The 22,237-nt window shown below is 39.9% G+C and overlaps 1 protein-coding gene across 1 annotated transcript in view; it reads right to left on the reverse strand.

Moving 5' to 3' along the window:
* Window positions 1-3,669: 3,669 nt before the first annotated feature.
* PMP22 (peripheral myelin protein 22) overlaps window positions 3,670-22,237 on the reverse strand; it is a 31,802-nt gene continuing 13,234 nt past the window's right edge. The window contains exons 2-3 of the mRNA XM_023529956.1: window positions 13,202-13,342; window positions 3,670-5,003 (exon numbers count right to left, since the gene is read on the reverse strand). Coding sequence (XP_023385724.1) covers window positions 4,840-5,003; window positions 13,202-13,316 — 279 coding nt within the window. The 5' untranslated portion in view covers window positions 13,317-13,342 and the 3' untranslated portion in view covers window positions 3,670-4,839. The remainder of the gene's footprint in view (window positions 5,004-13,201; window positions 13,343-22,237) is intronic.

A 22,237-nucleotide genomic window follows, 5' to 3' on the forward strand; every position in this document is an offset into this window, starting at 1 on the left:
CCAAATCAAGACTGTCCACGACACCCTCCTAAGATTCACTAATTTGCTTTAATGGCTCACAGAACTCAGGAAAACACTTTACTTACATTTACTGGTTTATTTTATTTATTTATTTATTTTTAGGACAGTTACTTTTCTTTAAATATTTCTTTGGGGGAAGGGACATCTACTCAATTAGAGGTCTTTTATTTTATTTTTTTGAAATCTATCATGCCAGGAATTCATAGGGAATGGGCTCCAGCAGCTCAGGTTCCTTTCCATTTGTTCTTACAAAGTGTGCTTCTCTGGGTGGAGCAGGCTGGCACTTCAACTGAACCCAGGTAACTTTCTCTTTGGCTTCCTTCTTTTTTTGATCATTTTCCTTTACAGGTTTCAGAAAGCTATCTCAGCTTTTTGAGTGCTTAATATGCTCAATACATATTGATTAATTCTCTTGGCAAGAATCTTGCCCTTAATTTGTTTGTTTACAACAATGCCACAGCATGCTGGGTAACATTGTAAATTCTTCCAGTTTTGCCATGGTAAATTTGTGGGGCATTCCTTTTTGAACAATGCTCATTCCCTTGATGTCTACAATATCACCTTTCTTGTCGATTTGCATGTATGTGGCCAAAGGAACTACTCCATGCTTTCTAAAAGGCCTAGAGAACGTATAGTGGGTGCCTCTCCTCTTTCCCTTTGTGTTGGTCATTTTGGAGAATTACTGGAAGATGGCAATTCCAGCCGAAAAGAAGATACTGGTTTATTTTAAAAAGTTATGATAAAGGATAAATATGAGCAGCCAGTTGAAGGAGTACATAGGACTAGGTCTGGAAGGGTCTCAAGTGCAGGAGCCTCTGTCCCCATGGAGTTCAAAGTGCACCACTCTCCATGCACATGGATATGCTCACCAACCTGAGAAGCTCTATGCCCCTTCATTTAGAATTTTTAGAGAGGTTCCACTACATAGGCAAGATTGATTATATCATTGGCCATTGGTGATTAACTAAATCCCCAGCCCTTCTTCACTCTCTGGAGGTCAGAGAGTGGGGCTGAGGTTCCAACCCTCTGATTACATGATTTCTCTGGCAACCAGCTCTCATCCTCCATGTGTTACTTCATTAGCATAAAACTAGGTCTGGTTGAAAGGGGCAAATTATGAACAACAAAAGATCCTTCTTTCACTTTTTTCACTCTGGAAATTACAAAGGTTTTAGGATTTCTGGGTCTGGAAGCAAAAAGGAAGACCTAATATATATTTCTAATTATATCACAAAATCACAATAAATCTAGCTTGTCAATTTTGTTCATCTTTTCAAAGAACCAGCTTTTGGTTTCATTGATTTTCTCTATTGTTTTTGTATTCTCTATTTTATTAATTTCTGCTCTAATCTTTATTATTTTCTTCTTTCTGCATGCTATTGGTTTAATATGCTCTCCCCCCAATATTATAAGGTATAAGGTTAGATTGCTGATTTGCGATCTTCTTTCTGAATATAGTCTTTTATAGCTGTAAATTTTACTTTAACCACTGCTTTAGTTGCATCTCCTAAATTTTGATATGTTCTGTCTTTATTTTCATTCATCTCAAATTATTCTCTGATTTTTCTTTTGATTTCTTCTTTAATTCATCGGTAATTTAGTAGTGTGTTGTCGAATTCCCATATTGGTTTCTCAATTATTTTCCTGCTATTTATTTCTGATTTCATTCTACTATTGTCACAGAACACACTTTGTGTTATTTTTATCCCTTTAAATTTATTGAGATTTATTTTATAGCCTAGCATATGACATATCTTGGAGACTGTTTTGTGTGCACTTGAGAAAAATGTATTTTCTGTTGCTGTTAGGTGGAATGGTCTATAGATTTTTTTATTTCTACTTTTATCTTCTGTTGAGTTGTTCTATTCGTTATTGAAAGTGGGATATTTAGGTCTCCAACTATTATTGTTTAATTTTGGTGCTCTGATATTAGGTGCATATATGTTTATAAATGTTATACTTTCCTGGTATATTGACCCATTTATCATTATGAAATGTCCCTCCGCTTTATTGTACCTCACAGATGTGGTGTTTTTTACAAACAGAGAAAAGTGACAACTCTCTCTACTGCAGTGGTCTGGAACTGAACTCGCAACCTCCGTGAGGTATGCCTGCATACATTTTCAAAGTACAAGCTTGTGAAGTAAAATTCCCAGTTTTCTAAATCACCTATGTCTCACATGCATTTCCTGGCCTTCTGTGCCACCTTATCCAATCCGAGTCAGAGGCAGAGTAAGCTAGTCACTATTGAAAACCTCAGAAGAGAGAAGCCTTTTCCATCACAGATGTTGCAAGACTCAAGAGCATGAGGTGCCTGAAGGTGGCTTCATTCTAGGTCCTCGCTACTCAAGGTGTGACCATGAGCATCAGAATCAGCATCACTCAGGCAATAACTGGAAATATAGAACCCAAATTCCCACCACAGACCTACTGAGCAAGAATCTGTATTTTACAGGTGATACATAAGCACATTAAAATCTGATAAGCACTGGAAAGCTCAGAGGCTGTCATCCCTGGTTGTATGCTATCATCATGGGCAGGGTTTTTTAAACCTATCAGGGCCAGTTGGGTCCCACCGCAGACATAAGGAACCCAAATCTCTGGGGTGGGCCCCAGCATTGGAGATTCTAATGCTCACCCTGGTATTGAGAATTCCCCAGAACTATCTATATGCCCTTCTAATATACCCCTATTGTAACATTTGTGATAAACACTAATTTATAAAGTGCTTTCTATCTACCATCAATATACCAAGCATTGTACACTTATTTCCTTTTAACTTCTATAATCCCATAAATGTGGCATTGGCATTTTCATCTTATAGTTGAGGAAACTGAATCTTAGAGGTTAAGTAATACGTCCAACTTCATACAGCTGCTAAGAGGCAGAGGGCAGATTCAAATTCAGGCCGCCTCATTTCCATGTTCATCGTTTTAATGTAGTCACTTGTTTGCTTGTGCCTCTTACTAAAATGTGCCCAGTTCAACATAGGTGCTCAATATATATTGAGGAATATTGAGTGCATCACTAGCTTAATGTATCACAAATGTACAATAAAAGGTCAATGGGTAAAAATATAAGTGAGACACAGCTCAGAAACCCAGAGCAGGAGGACACAATCAGCCCCTTCCCTCTCTCAGAACCATTTTAGGAGTTCAGCGGATGCCAGCTAATATTTTATCTTAGAGTCTGACTCATGCTGGTTATCAGAGAACAGAGCACAAAAGCCTCAAATCACCATCACATAGTTTCCACCATATCATACCTCCTCTCCTTCTAAAGGTTATGGATCTGTGCTGCTCTTACTAACATCCCTCATGTATTAGGTGAATGCATGACATGCCTCTGGGGTCCCAATGCCGTCATCAGAGAATGGAGCACAAGAGAGGTTTGAGCCAAATAAGCTTTACTCAAGTCCCTTGCAGTCCATTTACAATTTCCATCTTAGCTGCAGTTCTCGGCCCTTTCCAATTAGCATACACTTGCACAGGCTCCTGGAAGGCCTGTACAAAAGCTATGCTTTTGGTCCTTTCATACCAACTGCAACCCAGATCATCACCTCAACCTTGCTTTCCATTGAAGCACTTCTCTCCACTCCGACACATACATCACACTCACACCCAGGTCCCCACAAAAAACCAAGAGAGATCAGTGAGTTACTCTGATGTTTATTTTAATGCATCTTAGTCCACACAGTTGGTATAAAATCAGAAAAAAAGAAGCAAAAAAAAAAAAAAAGGTCTGGAGTCTTAGCATCAGAAGGGCACCATATATACATCTACAGTTGGTGGCCAATACAAGTCATTGCCAGACAGTCCTTGGAGGCAGAGAACAGCCTAGACCCAGCCAAGCCTTGGAAACTCAGAGTCCCATGGGATCTAAGACTTGTCCTGATGCTCCGACCGCAAGAAAAATGTGGGAGTGGTAAAGGCTGTGTTTATTATTTATTTATTATAGTAATAATAGCAGCCTAGCTAGGTACAAAAGCGGTTATAAACCATTTATATTACATAGAATTATTCAGGTCTCCATTCTACTTTACGTTGTAAAATTGTTAATTGAATTTCCAGTGAGTAGTTTAGATGATTAGTGATAATAAGGAATGGTAAATACATAGCACCATTTCATAGGTTTTTTTTTTTCTTTTCATCACTGATTTCTAGACATGTGACCAGGGCACCCACCCTCAAGGGCAAGTATTCCGAAGCCACAAGCCATGTTTTTGCCAAGGGCTCCAGTTTGAGAGTTTTGTCCATGTGTGCATAAGGCTTCACATGGAGGTATGGGCAGTGCATGTCTCTGTAAGAACACTAGGTCACCACAGTAAAAGGGCTTTTGGCCGTTCAGAGTTTCTACCCACACTTTGGTTTTCTAAATGAGGTGGAGTGGGAGGGAGGTATCTTCTTTCAGATGAAAGGGAAGGGGCGAGATGGAGTTATTTTATTTCTGGGCAAAACCAAAAAAAAAAAAAAATGAAAAACAAAACAAAAATACTGAGTTTGATTTATACGGTTAGGATGTAAAGTTTCTTAGCTACTTCTTTAAAGTTCAACACAAGGCTGATGGTCAACATATAAAGCAAACAATACTATGTACATATATGTAAAAAGTGTTATAAATAGGTTTTATAAACCATAGATATTATATACATCTTCAATCAACACTAACCCCCTACCCACCCCCCAATTGCTTTCTGTTTGGTTTGGTTTGAGTTTGGATTTTTTGGCTAGCTGTTTTTTGGATTTTTTTTCTGTTTTAGGGTTTCCTTCCTCCCTCCCCTGTGTATGCTCAGAGCCTCAGACAAACTGTCTGGGCACCTCATTCCCGCTTCCGCAAGATCACATAGATGACGCCACTGAGAAGGGCCAGGGGGAAGGCCACCCAGGCCAGGATGTAGGCAAATCCATAGGAGTAATCAGAGTTGAGGTGCCACTCTGGGTGCCTCACCGTGTAAATGGATGCTGCACTCATCACGCATAGACCTAGGGAAAGAGAGGGACAAACTAGGTGAGAGAGAAGTCGGAGTGGAGACACCCTCTCCACCACTCCCAGTGGAGGTTCCACAGGAACCTGGGCACCTGCCCATACCACTCATTGTTCTTGACCACACACACGTGCACTTGCACGCACACACACACATACACACACACACACACAACAGGTTGCTACAGGGAGGGGAACAGGGAGGACAGACAATGCTGTGCAAGAAGAAAATGTATAGCTCTGGAAGAAATTTGCTGCCAGATTCAGAGTTGAGAGGAGACTTGAAGAGATAAGAACACAGGAAGCAGTCCACTCCACTTCTCATCTACGTGACCCAGGCCATTATCTCTGAGGTCCTTTGCCATCTTTTCTGCCCATTTCTCTTCCTTTAACTGCCACCAATTCCCAGTTGGCACAGGTGGCCAGCAAGAATTTGGGTTGCAGGATGAACTTGCCTATCTTTTTCCAAGGATGGTTGGATGTGGGAGCTCCTGGAAACCTGTGAATCACTATGCAAATGAGTGAGGTATTATCTAGAGCAGTTAAACTGACATGACACTTTACTATTATCTGAATTATGTCATGGCAACGGTTTGGGGCTCTGGAGAGAAAATGGGAAGAACTCCATGTGAATTACCTTAGCAGGACTGCCACATAGAGATGGAGCAAGCAATGTCTGTGAATACTGCTAGGCAGACAAAGGAATATAAGGAGATGAAAAAGAAGGGGAAGAAGGAAGAAGGAGGAAGGGCAGAATAAGAGCGGGATACGAAGCTGCAGAGTAGGGAGACTATTAGGGCCAAGCCCATCGCACCTGGTCCATATCAACAGTTCTTGGTACTCCCAAGGTCAGGTTTGAAACCCAAAGAGAGGTGAAAGGTATTAGATATATAGGTAGGTCAGGCCTCTTCCCCTTGCCCAGAATTGCAGCCCTTTGATGTGAGAAGAAGAAAACCTCCACCTTAGTCCTCAAGTTGAAGTGTGACAGTCCATGCCCACCATGACAGTAAACATCCCCTGCAGGGAGGGGTCCAGTGACGTTGGCACCCCCACCTTGGAGCTGCACAAAGCCTACTCTGTTCTCTCTTGAAAACAGGGTCTTTGAGAGGCTCTGAGTGACTCTATTATAAATTCAGCAGGCCATGTGGGATCCCTGTGGTTCCAAAGCTCCCAATGACCCGGACCACCCACATCTAACCTCACTGCTATTTGGGCTGCTATTTGACTGGACACTGCAACTTTGTTTGAACAAAGTACAGAAGTGGGAATATGTCACGGTTACCACTCTAATACAATTGTCCTTCTGCAAATCAGAACAGAAAACTCCCACCCAACCGGCCCCTGTTGAGAAAGCCACACAATAGTCTTGGAACGACATTAGGATCGGATCCAGGACCCTGCTACCTACAGAAAGTTCAAGAGACAGCAAAAATGTTGGTGTCAGAGAGGAAACCACAGCTGGAGAATTGTTGTTTGAGGAATACAGTTTTGATCTGTTGAGAACACACTCAATTTGCTTGAGGTCCGTGATCCTCAATGATCTCCCCGACAGCTCCATGGCTCAACTCTCCACAGAGCTAATTCTTGTCTTTCAGAAATACTGACGTTGTCTGTTGGGCTGGTTCTGACCTACCTAATGAGAGCAGGGCTATAAAAAGAGAAGCATGACCAAAGGAGAAAAGGAAGTATAAACAGCGTGCTAAAGGGCCAGGGCAGTGCTTATCATGTTGGCAGGGCTTCCAGATGGGGTGTGTGTGTCTAACAGCACTGGCATGTAAAATACCACAGTAGCCATGTAGACCCACCATGATCAGATTTCACTAGCAAAAGAACATCAAAGAGAAAACATTTTGTCTATGACCAAGAGAGCTAGGGAGAGGCCGTACACACAAGTGCGATGACTAACATGATGGCTTAATTTATATGATATTCACCCTAATGGAATCTCAGAAGTGAATGAATTTAAGCTTTGCTTTAATAAGCAATAAGCTTAGATACTTACAAAAGCAAAGAGAAGATACACACTTTATAATTATTGTTGTCAGAAGACTGATATTTAAGGTAACATATTATTACCAGGCTGCCTAAGTAAAGCAACAGATTTGCACTGGAATACCAAGCATACCAAGCAGTTAATGCCATACAATAGCCCCTAAAAGTCAAACCCTTTTCCTCATAAAGGAACTGTTACTGGCTTCCTCAGCAATCAGTAGGTGGAAAGGCATTTACAAAGGCACCCAGGATAAAGGTAAATGAAGCTATTGACATACCCACAGGTGTTCTGCTTTCCCCACAGATGAGCATTCTGTGCTTTGGAAGAAACAAGGGCACCCTCAGAGAATCCTGAGTCTGGGCATAGAGGTCAGCTTTAAGTAGAAGGACACAGACCCTGTCCAGATTACACAGAAGTGTTGGCCATTCAGGAGTTCACAAGAGTTTCTACTTGTCTCAGGATGGCTGAGTCTGAAACAACTCTTTGAAAATTCTCCCTAAACCCTTCTTAAAGAGGAAATCTCAAGCCCCCTTTATAACAATTGCAACCATGGGTGAGCATTATAGCTCAGAACTTTTGGAAAGCAGAAACAAAGGGGCCAAAGACTAAGGAAGAAATAATGAGAATTCTCTAAACTTCCTTATGTCTATTCTGTTTAGTTCAGTGAACATGTAATGAGTGCTTACTGTGTGCAGGCACTGTTATAGATGCTAAGAGCACCAAGAATAATGATACCTGGCCCCTACCATCAAGGGGTAAGTATCATCCAGAAACAGACATGTCAGTAGAAACTTCCAATATTATATGATGTGACTTTGAAAGAGGGAGAGAGAAATGCACTGATGCTCTGAGAGGATGGATGGGCACTGAACCCAACCTGGGCACCTGGAGAAGCCTGACAGGGGAGATGGTTCTTGACCTGGGTCTAAAGGATGTGTAAGAGTTAGTCAGGTGAAGAAAGTTGGGAAGGGAACACAGGTAGAAGGAATAACATGAGTGAGGCAAGGAAGACTGAGAGAGCTTGGTGGAACCACCAGCAGGTCACAATAAGAGTGTCCCACAATATAGGGAGGGCCTTAATGGCGTATTGAAGAAGTTGTGGGGGGAAGCACATCTTTAGCAGAGGAGAAAGATGATCAGATGTGTGTTTTGGAAAGATCACTTCTGCAGCAGTGTGGGAAATGCATTCAAGGGTGAGGGCAAGACAGGGGACAGGAAGGTGCATGAGTTAGCTTTTACACAGCTGCAATGCTCTTAGTGAGTAAAAGAAAAGAAATGGACATACATAGGCTGTTATATAACGACAGGACTCAGTGGTGGAGTGGATACAGGATGAGGGAGAGGGGATGCTGGCATGACTTCCTGGTGGGTTAACTTAGGTAGCTGGGAAAATGGTGATGACTTGGAAGCTGAGGGAATAAACAGTTTCAAGTAGTAAATAGTCAACAATATTAAAAGGAGTAGAGAAATTCAGCAAATGACTTAAAAGTAGACACCAGTAACCTTTGCACAAGCAGTTCATTTGAGAACCTGGAGCAGAAGCCAGAGTGAAGTTGGCTAGAAAGTGAACAGCAGGTGAAACCACCGAGCGAGTCAGTGAAAGATGCCTCAGCGGTGTTGGTTTAATGAATAAGCACCTTTGTCTCAGCCCACCTCATCCTTAGGGTGATAAGGTGGGGCAGGAAGAGGCTAGAAGATCTGTTACTCTGAAAGCACTGGGGTCTATGTTTGACCTACACAGAGCCTTCTCTGTGCTTCTAGCCCAGTTTCCATCTTCAGCATCTAAGTGACCCCTGTTGCCTAGAAAGTCACCCACAGCATTCTAGTTTCGGATCTGGGCATAGGCAGTGCAACATCTGGAATGATTCACTCAAAGGAGGGTTTCTAAATGTGGTATCTGACTAAAGCTGTCTTTGAACCAATCAGAACAGGGAGGTCACTTTGCCTTTATTAATCACCCAAATTCCTTTATCCTAAAGTCCTATTTCTATATCAATCTGTCTGACAAAAGAAACAAAACAAACAGAAAAAGTAAAACTCATTCAAGAGTCTCCTTCTTCCATGCTTTCTATTCCTCTTAATCATGACAAAGAGTAACTACACATGTGACCTGAGTTTGATTCTGCCAAAAGAACACAATTATCCGGTCATCCAGCAAGTAAGTTATTCAGGGCCTTCTTCTATGTGGTATGCACAGAGCTCGTTGCTGGGGGTAAGTAGAACCAAACCCGACAGAGCTAGAGCAAGTAGTTATACTGTCTGGGAACAGATGGCTACAGCCTCTGAAAATAAGAATGATACCAAAAGCCAGATACAGGATTAGGCTGACCCTTCTCTAAGAAGGGGGTTTAGAATAAATGGCTCATGAAGAGGATGAGCTGTCTGTGGGGAACTGCCCTAGAAGACCTGACAGTGGGATTAGGGGCAATTTAATGTCTACACCTGTAGTCCCCGACCCCGGATGAACCTCAGAGTCAGAGGGAGCGGTCCCATCTAAGAGCTCTTGAATGGAACTCTCCAGGGATGACGCCTGAGCACTGGCATTTTTCTAAAAAGCACTCCTTTTTTAAAAACGTAGTTCCGATGTGCAGCTAAGATCGCAAAACACTTAACTAGATGAAGGCAGCTCTTGATATGTCTTCAAGAAGCAGCCGATATAAGAAATGTGTAATCAAGGAAAGATAGTTCTTAAATGTGAGGCTTGTGGCTTATTATGAAATGGAGAAGGGATGATACAGCAAAGCAGGTGGACCTATAACCACATGCAGAGCTGTAATCTAGAGCAAGGCAGAGACAGCTCCTAAATCTCTAGACAACCCCAAGAGCCCCACACACCTTGCACTTGCCTTCCCTGAACACTTATGTGTATAATCTATAAAGACCACAGCTAGGCCCCCCGGCCAAAGAGAAGCTATGCAGAGATAATCCAGCCTGCAAATGGCACTTGGGAGGCTCAGTGGAGATTCCAGTGGCTTCCACTTAAAATGCTTCAATGCTTTTAAGAAGTATCTGCCCTGCATGGACCCTAGCTACTGTGGCAAACACACTCTTAGATTTTACATCCCATGATTGTGGGGCTACTTTGTTCTTCCTTCCACCCTCCCTCCCTCCTTTCCTTTCCACTACTTGTTTCTTGTTTGTTTTAGTTTTTCATTTGTTTTAGTTTTTCTGACTTGTTCCTTGATATTGCACTATAACTTTTCAGGCAGTCACAAGTTCTCAACTACAACAATCCTCCCTAGTTTTCTCTCTAGTTACTGGCTTCTTAATAGGCCCTGAGTTGGGAAAAATACACAATAAAGTTGATTTAGAATTGTCAGACATTAAAAGAGTCAGAACATCTCTAAGTTATGCCCTTAACTCTTTTAGTTCTCAATTTTAATGGGAAGACCCTACAGCAAGTTCAAATGCAACATTCCAGAGACCTGAGGTTTCCAGAAGACAAACTTCCAGATCTTTTTGACGGGAGTTAACAATTAAGAACAGAACATTCTTAGGACTTATAAATTACAACTGCTATTTTGGCTCAACACTTCTAATTCAAGATAAAATCTTACGCAAATATGGACAGCTAAACTGACAAACTGATAACTGAAAAGTAGGTCTTGCGAGAGATAAGCAGCTAGAGTTGAAAGAGATAAAGAACAACTCATGTACTTTTACATTCAGAGGTTTTATAGGAGTTCTAAAAGGTTTGTATTGAGTTTAGAGAAGAATCAAAATAGTGAAGAGAGTATGGATGGTAAATAAACTGAAAGATTTGAAAACCTCAACACCTAAGAGTTTTGGGGTGAACAAAATATTTTAACACACAGTGCAGTGACAGCATTTGCAACTTAATGGTTCTTTTTTTAAAATTTATTTATTTATTTATTTTGGTGACATTGGTTAATGTAATCCAGTAAGTTTCAGGTATACATTTTAATAATAAGGCATATATATTGCATTGTGTGTTCCTCTCCCATAGTTAAGAGTTCTTTCTGTCACCACATATTTGACCTTTTTTACTCCGTTTACCTTCCCCCTTCCACCTCCCCCTTACCCTCTGGTAACCACTAGTCTATTGTTCATGTCCATGAGTCTCTGTTTGTTTGTCCTGTTTGTTGCTTTTAGGTTTAATGGTTCTTATCTCGGGATGTTGACGTTGCTAAAGAGGCATTGTTAGAGAATTTAAAGCTGAAATATCTCAGTGGGAAAAATGAAGAGGAAGATGCTGTGCTGACTGCTCTGAGAAGCCCCTTCAACAGTAACTTAGCTCCTCTCAGTCCAATATTTTTAGTTTGAGCAGCTCTGAAAGTGCAGGCTTGGGAACTTAGGAATAATAAATGACACAAATTTGCACCGATCTTCCACTGTAAATCAAATTCAATAAAAGATAATACAAAAAGCTGAGTTTCTGCCTTGAATTTTGTGTTCCATAAAAATTTTGGTGTATTCCATATCTCCAAATATAAGGAAATACCTACCTATATTCAGTTCCTGTGGTATGAGAGGTGTAAGCATTCAATTTCCTTGCATGAGCTGGGTGACCCTGGGCATTCGATTTATTCTCTCCCAGTCTCAGTTTATTTATCAGTAAAATATCAAGCGTGTATAGATCAAATATAAATATTTTATGAAACTTCTGCTTCCTAAGTCTATATTGCTTTCTCTTGAGGATATATCCATTGACACAATGGATACGATTGCCATTTGATTTGATATCAAACTTAAACAGTGAACCAAAAAAGGAATCCCAGAATACATACTAGTTCTATATATTCCTTCTTGAAATAGAGTGAATAATGATAACTCTGCCTCTAATATACCTAGAAATGATCTCTTACTGTGTAATTACTAATTTAACAAAGCTGGCAACAATCCGGGAGCTTGGCTTATTATAATAAAACCTGTGCAAGAAGCAAACCACTATTTGGTTTTGAAATACTAAAACTGTGCATTTTGAAATGTTGTATTTAAGTATTTAATGAGAAGAGGGTCTCCAGGACCCTCTTTTTTTTTTTTTTTTTTTCCAGGAAAAGATAACTCTCTGGCTTTTAGAAAAGGTCATCAACATTCAACTTGGGGCTTTGTTTTACCATACAGCCCTGTGTAAGCCATTATATCAACCCATCCATCCATCCATCAAGGACACATGGGCTGTTTTCAACCCTCCAAATGACTGCTCCTGAGTACCAGGTGGTGATTCAGCATCATGGACATTTTGACAACCAACTAAAACAAGAGATGTTATGCCATTTGCCTACTTAGACAGCCCAAATCTGGAACATCTCACAGTACCTAGACATACTCTGGTCCATATTTTTTAACTTGGACTGTAGAATCCACCACCACATCAGCCTCTTATTTCTCTCCTGTGTCCTGCTGACTCAGTCAATTGGCAATCAATGGACAAAAGGATAAGAGTCAATGAAGTAAGACATTGGGCAGAATCTAGAAACAAAGTTATAAGATGTCTCCCTCTATAATAGACTCTAGGACTCTGCACATCATACATATAGATAACCTGTCCCATGGGGGAACTTGAAGGAAAGTTAGGGAGGAGATGAAGGAGATCTCTTGTATATTGTCATGGTCCCATGTTTGGAAATGATGGCAGGTTAGACAAGAGTACCAAAATGAAGACACCTGTGGATGGCAACAGTAGGGCAAAGCCCAGTAGAACTGAGGAGATGGAGTAAGGGATAGAAAGAATTTGTAGTGTGGCTTCATCACTGCTTAGAATGAAAGACACATACCTGAGAACAGTTATGGCAGCTCTCAGCAGCATGTCAAGGCCATTTTCTGTGCTAAAGCCACCACAGTTCCTTACGGCATAACATAATCTATAGGAATCCTGCTTCAAGACTGGCCTCTACTGTACTGATATCCTCAGCATTTACCTCTGATTATGTGTTGATTGAAGCTTCCTTTCTGGTGATGGGTCTGGCTTGGTTAGGGACCTTCTTTCCAGAGCCCCAACTCCTATTTCTCATGCACATTATTCCATGGAGAAGTGGAGAGTTCCCAAATTCTAAGGTATATGCACACATACAGGTGCACAGCACACACACACACTCACACACACCTGTAGTTTATGAAAACCATCAACTGGGCCGACTCAAGAACATCAGTCATTCTGGAGCCACATCCTTCTATTAACTGATCATTCTGCAGCCTTGGATGGGCCCAGCTTCCATGTGGACTTTATTGTCTCCAACTTACCAGCAAGGATTTGGAAGAATCCAGTGATATAAAACCGGCCCCCCTTGGTGAGGGTGAAGAGCTGGCAGAAGAACAGGAACAGGGACATAACACTGAAGATGATAGACAGGATCATGGTGGCCTGGACAGACTGCAGCCATTCTGAAAGGACAAGACACTAGGTTAGGAGAAGCCAGCCATGGCCAGGGGAGGGCTCTGCCATGACCCCTGAGAGCCATAGCCCACCCAAGCAGCAGAAGCCATCTTTTATAAACAGAATCAGACAATTCACTTTTGTACTCTTAAAGTCAATTGTGGACATTTTAAGAAAGGGCTGCAAGAAAATATCTACAGTCCCACCACCAGTAGTTAAACTCAAGTTGAAATACATTAAATTCTCTTCCGGTCTTTTTGCCAAATGTATTACTTACACATGTGTGTGTTAAAAGGGGTCTGAGCCCCATCCACTGCCTTCTATCATCTTGCCCTCAGGGGTTTTTGAAGGGCTCATTGGAACCCTTGTATTACAAGAGTAGTTTAAAACCACTTTTCAAAATTACAGCATCCCCCAAAGAGATATAGATATCTTGGGGATGAATGGGAAGAAGAAAATGGTGTTGGAGCCAAAACTAACTTTGCAGAAAATTGGAAGAAAACGCTGTTGGAGAAGAACACGCTTTCTATAGCCACGAAAATTCATTGGCTTAGCCAAGCTATATCTTTTCTTATTCAATCTTGATCCTCATCATTAACCTCAGCAAAAAGCAGTTTGTGCTCAGTCAGATCATGTGCTCAGTGATCATGGATTACAGTTCTGCGTCTTCATTGAACTCCCTAGCTTTAGATCAAATCTCCAGGCTTCCATCTGAAATTCAGGCAAAGAAGAGAATTCTGTAGTTCACCATCTACTGCAAAACAATGTCATTTCAGCAAGGAAGGAGAAGAGGACACAACTTGTATTTGGCACTACAGAGGAAAACCTACAGTGTCCACCTAGGAGAGCTGCATTTGGTCTTGCCCATCTGTCACCTGTAGCCTTTCTTCCAAGTGCCAAAGAAACACTGGGGTGGGCACTTTTCCTCTAAACAAGGAAAAGCAACTGGAGAAGCCACAGAGTTTTATCTTCTCCTCTCAGTAACTGGCTAATGTGTAATGGCTTAGAAAAACACACATCAGTGTTTAACACAGCATTAGACGCTATGAAATGTGGATGGTTTATAATCGATAACTGAAAAATAAACCTGGCTTCTGTTACAGGTAGTAGCTCATGGCAGAGCTGTAAGGGTTTTGATTAGATTAACTGCTACTGGAGTGTCACACAAGAATTTTCCCAGACACAGACTAGAAGCATTCTAGAGTTGGAAGAACCATGAGAGAACAACTAATTCAGCTCATTTCTATTGAAAGAGATTTCTGGGGATATTTGGATGTGCCCAGTTGGCACAGCCAAACCTGGGAGGTCCTTGATTCCAGTCTAGTATTCTTTTCACCATGACAAAACATATGCATCTTTTATATTTTATTTTTTCAATTTCTTTATCAACTAAGATAAGAAACTGATGTCTAATGGGTTGTGAGCCATCTTGACTTCATTTTTATATGCCCCTAATTAAATCTGTCTGTATCCAGCAAAGTGGTTCTCCTGGAAGAACAATCTGCAATAAAGCTAATGTTGCCATAATATTATTTTTAAAAAATAAATCAATTATCCAGCACTCTGGTAGGTGAAACTAAAAACATAAAGAAATCTGAAACACAAATCCAGAACTAAAACAGTGATTCGGTTTTGCTAGAAAATGTCCTTCAATGTACACCCACATAAGGAGCATGGCTGGTGCACATGATATCCTGGACTTCCTTCTGCAATTCTGAGATCTTACCTCAGTCTTTATCCCCACCGTCATTAACAACAGGAACTTCTACTAGACCTCATATTTAGAGAAAACTCAAAATCTTCTTAAATCTACATGAATCGGAAAAGTCCCTTAGACTTAATAATGTAACTAAATCATTCCTAAAACTTCTTTTAATGATAATTTGAACTTTGGTCCCAATTTCATTTCAAGTGAAATATTTTGCCATCAGTTGTTTCTCAAATCAGATCAGAACTAGAAAATCAAGGAAGTTTTTATTCAATGAGCATGTGTTGAACACCTACTGTTTTAAGCCAAGCCCTTTGGTTGGCTTTGGGGATACCAAGTTGAAGGTTTTCAAACATAAGCACTATAAATAGAACACATACACAAAGACAGCAAGTCTAACTATATCATCAATCACATGTGAATGGGTTCCAGTCACTTGTTATAAGATGTAGAATTTCATCTTGAATTACATAATTCAGTCTGATACAAGAGATACACTTAAATCAAACAACAGCCGAAAATCAAAGATTTTTAAAAAGAGTCACCAGGCAAATATTAACAAAAAGAAAGCAGGGACAGTAATAATAGCATCAGGTAAAACATAATTTAAATTGAAAAGGATGAAAGTGGCCAAAAGAGATATTTCATAGCGAGGAAAGATCCAATTTACCATGAAGAAATAATAGTCATAAATCTTTATGAATATAATAACACGGCCTGGAAAAAGTACAAAGCAAAAAATAATTGAAATATAAGAAGAAAATGATAAAACTACAATCATAGTAGAAGACTTCAGTATATCTCTCTCAAAATAGATAAATCAAGCAGATCAAATATACAGTAAGGTACAGATTATTTATATAACAGAATTAACCAATTTGATTTAATAGATATGTAGGAAATTTGTGTGCATATAAAAAGGACTAAAATATTTTTTCAAACACATATGGAGCATTCTTACAAACTAAGTATTTAGGCAACAAGAAAATCTCAATAAATCTCAAAGAAAGCAGACATGATATAGGCATGACTAAAAGCAAATAGGAAGTAGAAATTAAAACCAAACTAGCCAAAATAAATTTGGGGATTTAAAAATAGTATTCCAAATAATTCCTTAAATAAAGAAATCAATATGAGAAGGAAAAATTTCTTCAGCAAGGAGTGATATTGAGAGTACTACATATCAAACCTGTGGGCTATGGCCCAAGCAGTACTCAGAGGAATAAGTATACCCATAAAGCATTTACTAGAAAAGTATTGAAAAAGAAAGAACTAAATTTTCAACTCAAGAAGTTAGAATAGAAAGAATTAAATCCAAAATAATTGACTTAATACTGATAAAAGTAGAGATTAATAAAATAGAAAAATAAGACAAAGATATACTTAATTAAAGAATCTCGTTCTTTGGGTGGAGGGAATCGATAAAGTAGATAAATTTTGTTAAAGCACATAAAAGAAGTGTTAAAGAAACAGAAATATACTACATTTCCAGATAGAAACAAAGTCGTAAAGATGCCAATTTTCTCCAAACTAATGCTGTCCTAATTAATATCTCAACTAGACTTTGACAAAATGTTTCAACAATTCATCTAAAAGACAATGAGCAATAATAGCCAAGAAAAGTTCTGAATCAAACACAAAAGCCAAAAGCAGACAAATAAACAAAAGCAGACAAATAAACAAAATCAATGAAGCAGGACATCACCTACCAGAGGTCAAACATCTAGATATATGAAGCTTATATTATATTTATATTATAAAATTTTAATAATTCAAACAATGTGGTATTAGCCATGAAAGAGAAATAAAACAATGGGATAGAATTAAGACTTTGGAAGTGTACATGTGAATTTAGTATACAGTAAACATAATATATAAACCAGTAGGGAAAAAATACAACAGATACAACTCATCTGTTTATTTTTTCCCTACTGGAAAAAATACAACTTATCTGTTGTATTTTTTCCCTACTGGTTTATATATTATGTTTACTGTATACTAAACTGTTGGCTATCTATTTGTCAAAAATAAAATTAGTTCTCTAGCTCATATCATGCACAAAATTCAATTCCAGATGCATCAAAGATCTAGGTATATAATTAAAAAGCCATATAGACACATGATTCACAAAAGAGAAATATCAATAGCCAATAAACATATTTAAAGGTACTCATCCTCACTAGTAACCAGAAAAATGCGAGTAAAATCCACAAGGAAAGTGATATCAATGTTTATCTATCAAATTGGCAAAAATCAAAAGTAGGAGATATCAACAGAGTACATGTGTGATAGATACCTCTATATACTGCTCATAGGAATGACACTAAAATAATCCTTTTGTGACCAGCAATTTGGCAGCACATATTTACGTTTTTAAATGCCTATAACATGACTCTACAATTTAATCATGATATTCTGGATAAATACTTACACATAAACTCAAAGAGAAATGAATAAGTATGTAGTTTGTAACATCATTCCTATGAGTGAAAATAAGGGTATAACACTTTAATGGAATATTTTTAAAAGGTTAAAAAATCATGAGTTAGAAAATGAATAATCTTTGAAAGATCCCCAAGACAACGAGAAAAGTAAGGTGTACACACAACATGATGTCATTATATAAATACCCACCAAAAAAATTAGATATGTGTATATATACATGTACATGCATGATTGTGTTCATTGAAAAAGAGCCACTGATGTGCTAAACTAATATCAGTGTTACCCCAAGAACTTGGAGCTGAAATGAAGGAGATTTTGGTCATGAAGGTTGAATTTTCACTTGATCTATATCATTTGATTTATTTTTAATAAGGAGAATATTTTCATGTAATATGTGAAATAATTAAAACCAATTTAAAAGATTACAAAGTAATGAAGACATGGCAGTCCATAATAAATTAGGATTCCCAAACTCAAAGAGCTGCTGGGGTCCTGGGCAGGACTAGGCTTCCACATGCAAAGAGTAAAAGCACTTTTCCTTTCCTCAGCTGCTTCATATGGGTACAGAGGAAAAAACTGAGCAAGCCAGGAGGAAGCAGCCGCCATTCCGGCCCAAAAAGGCTGGCTGAAGATCCTAAAGTCCTGAGGCATTGTTCCAAGGGAAACTCATGATGCCCTGAGCAGATTCTGAAGTTTAGAAGGCATTGCTCCAGAGCCAGAATCATTTATCGGAACTGGACGAGACCAATGGCAGGCAGTAATGGAGAGCAGATATCACACTCTTGGGGCATGGCAGGTATTTGGATACCCATGTGAGGATATTTGAAGACTGATTCCACTCTGGCAGATGTGTGCTCTGGTTAGAAAAGCCCAGGGACGGCTCTGTCACTTAGTTCTGCTTAACTTGCCACTTAACATTTTTTTGGCCTTGAATTCCTCTTCTCTAAGACGATTTACTATATCATAGGGTTATTGTCATGATCAAACAAAAGAGTTGCTATAAAAGCATTGTTAAAGGATGGTATAAATAATCTCATTTAAATGGCTGGTGTTGAGAATCAGGTTAAATAGCATTTATAGACTATTCCAGCATATGGGGCATCTCCATCTGGGACATACAGTGTTTACATAAGCCATACTATTAGGGCACCAACCAGAACTCCAAAAAGTATTTTGATACAACTTTATATCAATTCATATCTAATCTTCAGCACCAGTGTAGGCACATTATCTGTGAAGAGTCAGACTGTAAATATTTTAGTCTTGGCAGGTCACATGGCCTCCTGGCAGCTACTCAACTTTGCTATTTTAGCACCAAATAGCCTTCAGCAATATGTAAACAAATGGGTGTGGCCCATTCATCCAATAAAACCTTATTTACAAAATCAGGGTGTGGGTCAGATTTGGCCTGTAGCCTATAGTTTGCCAACTTCTGCTATAGCCAAATAAATCAAATGTACAGGAAATAATTATTAGAGTTAGATGCAATGAAAAAAAGCTGTCAATTACAAACCTGTTTTATACAGAGAGAACAGAACCTAAAGTGAGGCCAATGTTCCAAGTGGCAAATCTGAACTTCAGCCTAAGCCCCAGGGCAGTGATATACTTTCTCTCTAACTGCAAGTTCACAATTATTAGCAGAGCCCATGACGAGCATCCACTGTTATTCTGCAGGCCTCTCTCAGGGCCTAGGCCAAAGTGGGTGCCTGGTAAACATTTGCGGAATTCCCAGTGGCAGCATTTTAATTTCCAACCCTGGTGCTGAGCACAGAAACTAAAAACTCTAAAATTCTTTGCAGACCTACTGTTTTAATGGCAGTGTCAGGTAAAAGGCCTGCAGACAGCTTTTAGACATGGCCTTGGCTGCAGGCAGACCCAGCTCCCCAGCAAATCGGGAAAGCTAGAGTTGCACAATGATCAAAGCTTGCTTCAAGATCAGATCCCTCCTGCTTGGCAGCTAAGCAGTGAAGGAAATACATCCACCCCCTCAGCTGTATTCTTAGCCTGGGGCCTACAATCTAGTAAGGTAAGGGCCCAGAAAGGATGAAGCACTTTTAAATGTACAAGTTCATTTGGGTCCTTCTGTATCTTTCATCGCCAACATAGAGTTGCCCGCCTTTCTTGTCCCCTGATCCTCCTCAAGTCCCACTCTGGACAATTCATGAAAGCTTTCTGATTTAATCGAGAGAACAGGTTTTCCTAAAAGTGAAAGAAAGGGTGGTTGCAGAAGAGTCAGCACATAAATTAGAGAGCCATGAGAGAAACAAGCCACTAGGAAAGAGGCCATCAGAGGGGGTGAACTCAACCACAAGAGATAGCACTGCACATTTGCATAATGCTAGGGTGTTCTCAAAAGCACATGACCAACAAGGCCTGAGTCCCCACCCTCACACCTCCCAACTCACTGCCATCACACAAATCTCCATTTTCCTACTTCTCAATGCCATTCCAGAAATAGCTGACTTGCCAAGAGGCCTTCATCCTAAACAATGTAACCTTTGCACTACATTTCACCCACCAGCTGGAGTCTGTACAGAGCCCAGCATGACCCTCCCTCCAGGACCTCAACTTCTTCCCCATCCAGACCAGCTGCTAACTTTGAAATAGGGCTCAGGTCTCAGGCCAGCTTTGCTGAGGCTCATGAAGAATGCAAGCCACAGGGGAAAGCTACATGTTGGCTTTCAGCCCACAGACATGGGCCTGGAACTCACAACCATAAGAAAGCCACATGGGAGGCTCTGTCGACACATCATGGTGGGGATTTTAACGAGGACAAAACTTATGGCTGGTGACTAGTGAACGCAAACTGCTCAGTAATTAGAAAGAACCTTTACATCAAGGTGTTTCAGCTAAACCTGATACAATCATTCAATTAACTGCACTTCAAGTTAAGAGGCTTCCTGATAAGCACAGGAACAAGTTTTAAAGAGTCTAACTTATATTTGTGGTTTGACACCAATTGTCTTGTCCTGCTAACAAGTCCTTGGACTTGAAAAGGGAATGTAATACAGTCACTGAGGTACCTGAAGTTACCTGACAATTAAGCTATTTGAGGTTTCTTTTATTCCCTGGCTGGAAAACTCTAGTAACAGGAGGATCAGATTAGGCAGTGTTTCCCAAAGAATTGTTATTGGAAGATTTACCCCACCAATAGATTAAAAAAAAAAAAAAAATAGAGGAAGTGGGTTTCAAGTATATTACCTCCTTCCTTAGATATTACAATGAACAATGAAATAGTCTTGCCATTAAAGGAAAAAGCCTATTTAACTTCTAAATTTTAGTGTTTTTCAAATTGATTTATCAGAGAACCTTTTTTTTAAAAGAATAGCTCACTTAGAAATGCTGGGTTTGGCCACAGAAAACGACAGTGATGAGGAAAAAGGCACTTTTAGTTGCCTGATCATGAGCTGTACTAATGGAGAATGTGCAGGGAATGAGGGGATGACTGAGTTGTTTTCAAGATCTTTGGGCTTAAAAGGCATTCTCCATATAAAAATAATCAGAATCCTCCCCTTCTTTTTATTTCTAAAGTATTAAAAAAGCCCAAGCATCATGCAAATTAAGAGCTAGAATCAATACATCCACCAGTCAAAGTTAACCACCAACATGTCCTTCCCCAAGCACACCCTTCTCTCCTCCCCAAACCTACTGAAGTTCTACATGATTTCCAAGGCTCAGCTCAAAGGCTGCCTCCACTCAGAATGCCTCCATCACAATTACATCCTGAATGTGAAAAGGCCCCAGGGACTCATGTGATATGGGCGCGGACTCCAGGTCCTACCTCCACACTCACCCAGGGCCCCTGCCTCAGCTTCCCATTTTGTCAGAGGCAGACCTAGCACAGAAAAGCAAGGATTCTTGATGCCCAGTCTACTGGGTGTTCCACTACAACACAGTGGGGTTACTGAGAAGTTCAACAATATGTTTGAAAACTAATGAATTAAATGATCCTACTGCCTTTCTTTACGTTTAGAATCCACAAAAGATAGAGATGGAGGATGGTATAGTAGGATAAAAAGAGATTCCCCCATCTTCTGCATATCAACCTCTCAAGCCAACCACCGACCCAGCTTCAGAGGGGCAAAAAAAGGCTCATGACCACTATCCTTTACACAGATGGAACTTCAGAGGAATCTCGCCAGCACCGGAGAAGTCACTGAAATAAAGAAGGCATCATCTTGAGAAAGAAAGACTCCAAGAAGATAAAACTTTAGTCTCCAAATATTTTAAGAGTCAGTCCAGGGACACTAAAGAGATTTAAACCCCTTGAGAATGAGCCATGCAATAGAGTAATACCAGACATGAAAAAAGACAACCAGAAATGACCGAACTAAAGAGGGGATAGACTTGGGTTTAAAATAATTTCTTAATGACAAGATGACATATCATGGCATTCCTTCCACATCACTGTTCACTCCTTCCCAATTTCATCTGCTAACCCTTTCCTATATCCCTATAAACCCCTGGAATAATGTAAGACTTAGCTCTGGACCCTGTTCTATTCTTTCCGCTTCTTCCTCTCTACTCCCCTAGCAATTTTATTCAGTACCATAATATTAAATACTCCCTGTATAGACTAACAGCTCCCATATTTGAATTTCTAGCCCAGACTTCTGCCCTGAGCTACAGATATCGAAATCCAAATGTTCTGCTTACATTCTACACTCTCAACATCACAGCCAGAATGAGCTTTCAAAACACAAATCAAATCCCACCACCCTTCTGCTTAAGATTCTCCAATGGTGTCCCA

This window comes from Pteropus vampyrus, unplaced genomic scaffold (assembly GCF_000151845.1).
Source record: "Pteropus vampyrus isolate Shadow unplaced genomic scaffold, Pvam_2.0 Scaffold44, whole genome shotgun sequence".
Taxonomy (NCBI): domain Eukaryota; kingdom Metazoa; phylum Chordata; class Mammalia; order Chiroptera; family Pteropodidae; genus Pteropus; species Pteropus vampyrus.